At 38.2% G+C, this 10,274-nt stretch overlaps 1 protein-coding gene across 1 annotated transcript in view; it reads left to right on the forward strand.

Moving 5' to 3' along the window:
• Nucleotides 1-9,273, forward strand: part of Rc3h1 (ring finger and CCCH-type domains 1) — a 72,017-nt gene extending 62,744 nt beyond the window's left edge. Inside the window, exon 20 of the mRNA XM_008769698.4 lies at nucleotides 1,966-9,273. Within this exon, the coding sequence (XP_008767920.1) occupies nucleotides 1,966-2,116 (151 nt within the window). The 3' untranslated portion in view covers nucleotides 2,117-9,273. The remainder of the gene's footprint in view (nucleotides 1-1,965) is intronic.
• Nucleotides 9,274-10,274: the final 1,001 nt, after the last annotated feature.

Genomic DNA, 10,274 nt, shown 5'->3' on the forward strand with positions numbered 1-10,274 from the left:
ACCAGAGAGAAATAATTTTATTATCTGACCATATGCAAAGTATGAATGTTTTAATTCTTATTCTTTTTTTTTCTTTTAAAATGTATTTATTTTATGTATATGAGTACATTGGTGCTGTCTTCAGACACACCAGAAGAGGGCATCAGATCTCATTACAGATGGTTGTGAACCACCATGTGGTTGCTGGGATTTGAACTCAGGACCTCTGGAAGAGCAGTCAGTGCTCTTAACCGCTGAGCCATCTCTCCAGCCCATGTTTTGATTCTTAAAAGACCTATTTTTCCTAAAGAGAAGAGAATATGAATATATACATTGGTTTTTCAAGGCAGGGTTTCTCTGTCTGGCCCTGGGCCCTTGGAACTCTCGCTCTGTAGACCAGACTGGCCTTTAACTCAAGGCATATGTCATGACTGCTGAGCAGGAGAAAAGAATGTTTGTACTAAACCTAGAGGTGGAGTCATGAGCACTGGAGAGGCTGAGGTAGGAACAGAGGAATTTGAGGTCAGTCTGGGCTACAAAATGAGACTATCAAAACATACATCTAGGGGTTGGGGATTTAGCTCAGTGGTAGAGCGCCAAGTGCAAGGCCCTGGGTTTGGTCCCCAGCTCCGAAAAAAAAAAATTTAAAAAAAAAATACATCTATACAGAAATTAGCACTTTATTGGGGCTCTATTATCTGTTAATTCCTAGTAAATATATTTCCTGGTTACATTTTCTTTTTCTCATTGCTTTAAGTATAGTCTGGTGCTTTTGAATTATAAAACATAACATATGCTTACTATAAAAATTAAAATTTAGACAATGATTAAAAGCCAACCTACTACCACCACCACCCCCCATTTTATTTACTGTTTTTATTTTGTTTTCATGCTGTCTATTGAACTTAGACCTCACAAATAAGCACATATTTTACCACTGAGCTGTAGTCCAGGGCCCACACACACCCCTATTTCACATATATACAAACACTTAGCCTGGCTACTGTTGTAGGGTTACATTAGGATTTGTTGGTCTTTTGAGATGGTGGGATTAGGCCATCTCCAGCCACGTTTTTATTTGATCTCTCCCATAATATAGTATTTAATTCATTTTTCTTTGGCATATTTGAAGACTTGAATCTATAATCCTGTGCTGACCTCCTCATTACCTATCAAAAATTTATAATGGAGGTGGACATGGTGGCACATGCCTCTAATCCTAGCACTCACTGTGTGTTTGAAGTCAGCCTGGTCTACATTGTAAGTTTCAGGATAACCAGGACTATGTAGAAATAACCTATCTCAAAAACAAAAAAGTCAAACAAAGAATTTCTAATTGTCTTGTTGATGTCTTCTTGGCTTTTGGCTAGTTTAAATCTATATGCTGGCCTAGGTTCAAAATAAACTTGGTAAATAGGAGGTTAGCACTTTTTCTTAGATGCCAGACAGCAAATATTTTCAGGGATGGGTCTTTTGGGATATGGGGGTTGTGGAGGTGGGGGGTGAGCTCACCACCTGTCCCTGCTTCCCAAGTGCTTGCCATTACCATGCCTGTTTGTTGTAACTTTTAGTTCAGTTTTCTAATATGTAAGTGGCAGTAGATACATAAGCAAATATGCAGGTTGTGCTGACAAAGCCTATGTGACTAGAATGTGTCAGTTTTAGTTTGTCAACTATATGTCATAATGTGGATGAGGAGTTATAATCAATATTTGGAAGCGAGTTATATAGTTATTTTTGTTTTGGCTTTTTGAGACAGTCTCATTGTGTAGCTGGCCTTGGTCGGCCTGGAACCAAGCTAACCTGAAACTGATAAAGGCCAGCCTGTCTCTGCTCTCTCTCTGCCTGGACTAAGGGCATGTGTTACCACTCCTGCCTCCCATTTCTCTACAGGCTAAAGAGTAAGCCCTATTGACTGGAATTTATTTAGAACAACTGCTTTTTTTCTTTCTAAAAAAAATGTGACTTTTTTCATGTAATTTACAGTGATGTACCAAATGGATCAGCCTTGACACAAGAGAATCTCAGCCTCCTGTCAAACAAGACCAGCTCTTTGCACCTGTCAGAGGACCCTGAGGGAGGAGGAGATGACAGCGACTCCCAGAGATCAGGAGTGGTTTCCAGTTCTGCTCCCTAGAATATGGCGCCTGCTTCTACCTTCTGCTCCTAATCAGTTGGTGGGGCACAGGGATAGAAAAATGGATAACGTCTAACCTTTTTCTCTGAGTGGTCAGTGAGGTCCAGGGAAAGCACCGGAGGCAATGTGCACCAACACCACTACTAAGCAAACCTGCACATAGTTCACATTGACGCATTTTTTAATTTTAAGAAAAAGAAAATTAGCAGTATCTGCAAGCAATTCAGATTAAATTTGTTTTTGTTCTGTGAATGAACTTTATTTTAATAACTTTGGACGCCTTGGATCCGGGGCTTTAAAACAAAAGAAGATATTATATATACACTCTGTTTGATTAATTGTATGATCTTAATGAAGTAGGTTTTTCTTGTATTTTGGTATTATTACATACCCAGTGTATAATTCCTTTTTCCCAGTCCTTTCCAATTCTCACAACCCTGTAAACCAAAATAGGCAAAATGCACCGTTTCCAAGAATTCTGTGGTAATAGATTGGATTATTAGAAACTGTGCAGCAAACTAATTTTCCTAGAGCTATTCTTTAACCCACCCCACAGCAGCCCTGTCCTGGGTCACTAGCTTTGTGGGTAGATACTTGTTTTTTACAACATTAAAACTTTATTTGAGTAGGGTAAGGTTTTAGTTTCAACTTTTCAGAGATATCAACATGCAGTTGATTGTTTGGGCCACACATTTTCATGGTAAGGATTCCTTGCATTCTCGCCATAAGATCTGAAAGCCTATTTAGTGTTTACAATGTTTAGTTTTAAGTGAAGATTATTTTATTTTAAGAATGAACTCTAAATTGGACATAATGGCTCATTCCTGTATTCCCCGGACTCAAGACGTTGAGGCAAGAGAAAACTGGAATAAGAAAAAAACAAAGGAGCTTCAACTTGTTAATAGTGCAAATACCTGATTCCTAGTCTATGTTGAGCTCATATTGGAAAACTGAAGCTGTGCTTACAAATTAAACTTCTCTTGAAACCCTAGAATGGGAGAACCAGGACAATGAACCATATTCTAAAACTTGGAGATGGCTCAGCAGAAAAGCACTAGCTACTCTCCCAGGTTCTTCCCAGCACCGGCAAGGTGGCTCACAATTGCTGGTAACTCCGCTTCTAAGGGAATGGATACTCTTTTCTGGCCCTTGTGGACACCAGACACACATGGCAAAACACACATGAAGAAAACTTTTAAAATAAAACTTAACACTTGATTTCAACTTGAGTAAACAAGGGCACATTATTTCAATGGAATTTTTCTTTTCTTTTCAAAAGCTCAGATTTGGCAGATAGACACTGAGTCTTCAGGGCAGTTCATGCACTGATCACTTGTCAGTATTCAGAATTATTAGCATAACTGAGTAACGAAGTGGGCTTTTATAGATGTGGCTTTCTGACACTAAAAACATTTATGAAAATGTTGAAGAGTGAGAATTTTTATTTAGTTCTGCTGCACATATTCTAATGCTACCACTGTATGCTTAATTTACAAAGCCCCTATAAAATGAATTCAGCGGGGCACCATTTCATAGAATCACTCCATCCCTCTGATTTATTGATGTCAGTTTCCCTTTCTCGATGATTCTACTAAACAAGAAAGCACTGGTTATGTAATAAGTTACTGCATTGCTTTGGTTGGGTAAAGCAAAAGTTTATATTTTTCTTATTTCTCATATTCTTAACCCTTAACTCTTGCTGAGGTCAGAGCCATCTCAGTCTAAGCTCTGTGTCCATCATCTTGTTAACTGAAACAAGTGGGTGGGGGTGGGATAGGAATGGGATGGGTGGGAAGGGAAAATAGTCCTGCCATTGCCTACCAGTAGGAAATCCAAACAGAACACTCATTTGAGTAGCGAGTATTTAATTTGCCCAGTCAAGGCACCGTGTTTATATACTATTTCACATTGAATTTGATTATGCCCTACAGACCTGGCTGGTCAAGGATTTGATATACACATATTGGCTTGGGATTCGAGCTTTCTTTTTTATTTAAATAAAAATTTATATATATATTATATATATACATATATACATGGCTATATCTGTATATATATCGGGTATGTTTTAAAGATTTCTTCGCATGAGCGCAGCTGTTGCAATAAGATGACTGATTGGGAGGTAGAGGCACCGATGACGGTGAGGCATTTCTCAGTTGATGCATACATTTTCCTTTTAATTTTAAGTACACATTTGTACATTTGGTTTTTTGGCCTTTTTTTTTTTAAGATAAAATGTCTCTTACATTTATACTTTGCTCATTATTTATTGAGATAAGGAAAGAAATGTCTGACAGGATTTTTATTTTTCTGCATATCTATAAAACACCACATTATTGGCCTCTTGCCTTCAAAAGACAGATTTGGGTAGATCTTATCTCCTTTGGACAGTCAGATAATTCCTAAGTCTTAGAAGCAGATGGGTTTTTGTTGTTGTTTTGACATTGGAATAACTAGGGGGAAATCTGCATATTGGTTTTCTTGGAGTTAAGAATAAAAGTAAATTTCCATCATAGTGTGTCTGGAACCCCAATGTACACTCCGCTGCGGTGCACTAGTATCCTTTTAGGTGTATTTTTATTTAGGGAGACAATTAGTCTTAAATGGTAGTATAAGTTCCCCAAGCCCCTGTCTCTATAGCCAATCTGGGTTGGGTAGAAAGTGGAAGACTGTGCCTACAATTTTACTATTTGGTCATTTTCCCTTACCAATTTTTAGGTGTTTTTTTTGGGGGGGGGGGGATTGTCAGTATTGTCTGTGCCCACTGGCAGGTTTAGGGATTCAATAAAAACTCACAAGTTTGAGGGTTTTTGTCCCTTTGACAACTCGGTGTTATGAAGCAACAATAAACTGAAGTCTGACTTCATGACTCTTAATTACTGTTTCTGTTAAAATCTGAAAAGCATTGGTTTTTATTTGTGTCTGTAGAGACATTTAAAAAATGAAGCCCGTCAAATAGGAAGTAAAGCTTGTGCACAGCCACCAGCCCTACCCTTTTTAGGACAGTCTTACCAAATAGCCCACGCTGGTTCTGAACTCACGATCCTTCTGCTTCAGCCTTGTGAGCGCTGGGATTTCAGGCAGATGACACCATGCTCACCACCATCTGCAGTATGTGTGGCTTTTCGCTGAAATGGTTTCTTTTGAAGATGATTACTTTTTATTGTATCCAAGAATAAGAATCATCTCAGATGAACAAGGACAATTCTGGAAGGGCTACACAGCATTTCATGCATCTTGTTCAGAAACGAGGCCAGAATAGTAAGTTAACTGTAGTGAGTTAAGAGGTACTTTGGCTCATTCTGTTTTCAGTGAGTCTCTAGAAAATGATAAAGGAAAGGAGAATGGGATATCTAGACTCAGTCTCCTGCTTAGAGTCAGAGCCTGAATGTGACCAAAGAACCACTCCTTACTACTTTTCTAGTTAAACAGAACTTGGACCATAGGTTTCTAGTAGTGATGTTCAAATGGCATCAATGTTCAAGACACTATTATTAGTAATTACAAATATTCAACAACTCAGAATGTATGAGAACTTGTTTGGCACGTACGGCATTAATGTGGGTCATTCCTTCTCTCATCTTCCTCCCCTTGTGTTTTTTCCCATGTATTTATTTTGCCTAACAGCAGAAGATGGATACAATTCTCCCATGCTACTTGGATACATGGTCCCCTTAGACTCTCATGAGCTTCAGTGTGGGAGCTTGAAATTTAGTTCCTAAATTTCTTATGATTGTCTTTTTTCTTTTCTTCCTGACCCCTTGCCATTCTGCAGTTTCCCCTTGACTTACCCAATCTGTAACAGTGACAGTTTGCTGCTTCTAAACAGAGCATTCAAATGAATTCGCTTAGCCAATGACTTCTGTGAAGTTGCCTTTTCTAATGGCGTTATTACTCAGTGATGCACAGATGTGGTATTTGCCCTACTGGCAGGCAAGCAAAGGTCTGGCAAAGAATGATAACCTGCTATTTCTTTAAGGAGCGCCAAAGACTTGTGCTTTACTCTGTTTTGGTTTTAGGGGAAATAGTAGCCATTTTGATTATGAAATCTGGTAGTATTTGTAAGTTGATTGTACTGTGTAAATGTCTAAAGTTAGCTGTTAAGGGTTAGCTGGCCTTATAAAATGTAAAAGGAATGAAAATTTATCAGTTTCTCTAAACCAGTAAATATCATCCTTGACAATATTTGTTTAAGCAACTCACTCTCCCTTTGGGGATCTCTTGATGTGATACTATCTTCTGTGTCTTTCTGTCCTTTCACTCGTGCCTACAGGACAATGGACTTTCACTATGTCAAGTCCTGGGTCTGGGGATCCCTCCTGAGCTTGACGCTTGTGAGAAACAATTAACTAGTTACTTAGTACCCTCTCGGCTTATGTTCAGGGACAGCTTAGTTTCACTACATGGGATTCATTTGCTATTACTTTTATGTACAAATGGAGGTAGAATGAAATTTCACTATATTTTTCACTTGGGCTTTTAAAGAATCAAGTAAAGAGTTCAATATGTAAAATCTTTGTGTAAAAACCATCTATGATGATTTATTAAAAGATATGCCTAATTAGTTTTCAAGAGGAGTTAATGACCTTGCAAATTAACTGCAAGTATTTCACGATCACACTCTTGCACTATAAAAGGTTGGATAGTGTCAAAATCTTAATTGTTAATATATGCTGATAGTGTTGCAAAGGGATCTCATCCCTGAAAATAGAACTCAGATTGGACAACCTCACTGAGACAACAAGCTGTCAACTACTGACACCATTTTACCTGCATGCTTGTTTTGCAGACGAAACACATCGAAGTCTACCTTAGACAGCTATGGCTTTTTTTTTTTTTTTTAATAGCTCAGCTTTTTACATATTCCTGCTGAAATGACTTGCTGGGAGTTTTTGGTAAATTGTGCTAACATATTTTTTTAGTGTTCTCAATCAGCTTTTCTGAGCCACTTCAAAGAGCTGGTTTGGTTTTATTTTTTCAAAAGGTATAAGAAGTAACATTATTTGAAATTTTACGATTCTATTTCTGTAATTGCTAAAAGTGTTTTTATAAGTAACAGATTTTAATTGATTAGTAATTCTAGTTACATTAATAAAGAATAGGAAACTGCCACCCCAGGAGCAAGTGACACCTTCAAGTATTCTCAGTAAGTAGGTTTCAGTACTACACTGAATAAGTGGGCAAAGAACCCTTGGAATCCCATTGTGAGAAAGGGACTTCCCTTAGCACTGGAATTGTTCTTAGAGCCTCTGGATTTCAGACAAACACTGAATTTCCCTGAACTTATCCTTGAGCAAAATAGCCTTCATTTTCACAAGAAAGTAAGGCATTGTAACCCAAGGTGGAAAACTTAACTTTAAGACAATACTGTGTCAGAAAAACGTGTATTTAGAAAAGTGAAATCCTGTGGAGTTTGTTGTCCTAGTGTATATTATATAGTAGATAAGCGACTTTTCTTTTGTATTGAAGACTCATTCTGGTTAGTTCATTTGTTTTTGTTTGGTGTTTTGTTTTGTTTTGTTTTGTTTCTGTCTTTAATGCTACATATGTAGACAGAGCTCACAAGTCTTTGGCTCCTGTGTTGGGTTGTACACTCAGAGTCATCTTATAACTGGAAACTGTCAGGTGGTCGAAGCTCCAGTGAGCAGGAAAGGTGAGGAAAGGATGCAAGACTGTGGATAGTGCTCTGGGGTTTGTGTTTGGTTTTGGTCTCCTTTTAACAGTTGCCATTTTTATAATTTATTGGTGTAGCCTCTCTTTGTTTGTTGGCTGGCATTTCACAGTATATCCAAACCACCCCATAAATACAGAGACAGCCCTGAGAGACTTTTTTCCCCTAACTTTCACTTATCCTCTCTTATCCTTTGTCTTCCCACCTTTCTGTTAAAAGAAAAAAAAAAAAAAAAACTTCATCAGTCATACGCCTCAGTACCTCTATTGAATCTGACTTTTCAGGAGTAATGCAAAAAATGAACTAGGGTTCTCAGCAAACCTTTCACCCACCTAAACGATTTCCAGTTGTGAGGTTCCTCTTGGTGTGTGGTCTTTTCCCTTTACCCCTGCAACCCTTCCTTGCCTATGGTCAATTGGTCTCACGACTCATACCAGTCGCCTGAGACATTCTGCACTCATTATCACCTTTTTGGGTGGATTTTTCTTAGGTTTTTGTTTTGTTTTTAAAAAATAACTTTAACATTGATTCATATTTGCTTGGGATAGAGCTTATGTAATTTACCAATCGTATTGATTGTATGTGATTGTGCCCTGCAGAGGTATACTTAACACGAGTAATCTTAAGTTAGTTAAGGAGCCGTGAGATTTGAGTCAGAATAGAGATAGCTTTATGGGTAGTGTGAATTCCCTTCTCAGAATCAGTGCTACGGAAAATGCCATTTTAAAAGGTTTTCCTACATTCCTGTATTTTCCCATTGCCTCAGCTCCCTATTGTTTTCTGACATTTTCTACCCACCTGGGTAGAAAAATTTTAAACCATGAGGTTTTTTAAATTGAGCTGACTTTTAAGTGAATGGACTTTGTGAGATTTTTACATTTTCCAAATGTTTCCAGTTGAGAACAAATGATGGGTCGAACTTCACCAGCCTGTGACCAACTCCCTACTCTCTGGCCAACAGTCTCCTTGACAGTGAGGTTTTGTCTGAAGGCATTATCTTCTGAAAGTTGTTTTTGTATAGGAGAAAAAGAACCTTGCTTGAAATGGAACATTCCCTTTCTTGTTTAATCTGCTTAGTATTTCCATGTTTAAACAGCTTTCAGAACAAATGAGGTGGGGAAAAAGAACTAGGAGTGTGTTTAGGGCTCCCGAAGTCTGGATCTGAATGCGTATATGTACCTCTTGTTGCATATTCTTGAGAAGATTAAGGCCTTCTCTCTTAATTTTGTATTATTTGTGTGCATGTTGTTTATATTAAAGATGGCACATTTTGTTAAAATGCTATTTCCTTTCTTACCTTGGAAACTGACTCAGCCTCTCGTTGCTCCTAAGTAGGGTTTAAGGCTCTTGTAAGTTGCAGATAAAAGGATTCATTTAACAAATAGAAGGAGGTGATTCACCTTTTGGATTGTAAATATATGAAAGTGTCTAAAGGTCTTTATCTGCTTTCTGTCAGCATTTATATTAAATGATAAATTAATGAGGAGGAACAGTGTGTAGTCTTTTTCTTGTAAATGAGTCTGTCATCTCATTCTCGTCTTGGGATTGTTGATGAAAATTTTAAAAGCTAACTTATGCAAGTAAGCACACTGGGCATCAGTTCGCTCTAACGGAATTGGTGTAGACTTGAGTATCTGCAGTGGAGAGGCAGGCCTGGTTCAGAGGCTGTGAGCACCATGGTCAGCATCACAGCTTTATTTTATGACTTCTCACCAAGCCAAGAGCATCTTTCTGCCCAAGCAAAATGGTCTTCCTTCCTCAGACAAAATACTTGTCTTTTTATTTACCAACTGGCTCCAGTTATCCTAAAGTCTTTTAAATATAAAGTCACTGAATATAATATAAAGTAACTTTATATATATTGTCTCTTATAGACCATGCTTTGGTTAACAGTTCAGTGGCATGAAGGGAGGAGACTGGCTGGGCCAGATGGCTGAGTAGTTGAAAGTGCTGTCTTCTTTCCCAAGGGACCAGAGTTTAGTTCCCAGCACCACACCCTGTCGACAGCTCAGGACCACAAATAACTCCAGCTCCAGGGATCCAACCACTGCTTTCTGTCCTCAGGTACATTCACACACTTAAGGTCTTAAAGGGGAAGATGAGTTGTTACACAGTACAAAACGCTCGTGAAATAAACTCAGATGTAGCATGTTGTAACAGTAACATACTTTCACATAATTAGGAATATTGGATATTAAATGGTAAGACTGAGGGGATGTTCAGTTCACAGTAATATGAAAGTATGAGTTAGTTAAGTGCCTGTAGCCATCCTTGAAAAATGATGAAATCTAGAGAGGAGATTCCAAAACCTAAGCTGCCTGCCACTTAAACTAAGCTTGCCCTGCATAGAACATAAGCAGGAAGGAACTATCTGACCTGTTAGGCTGAGACTTAAGTAGACTAAAGTGAATTTGTTATATGTGCATAAATGTTTTATCCCAGGGATCAGCTAATCTGAAATGATCAGCTAGTTAAATCATGCTGTCT

Source organism: Rattus norvegicus, chromosome 13 (genome assembly GCF_036323735.1).
Source record: "Rattus norvegicus strain BN/NHsdMcwi chromosome 13, GRCr8, whole genome shotgun sequence".
In the NCBI taxonomy this organism is placed as follows: Eukaryota; Metazoa; Chordata; class Mammalia; order Rodentia; family Muridae; genus Rattus; species Rattus norvegicus.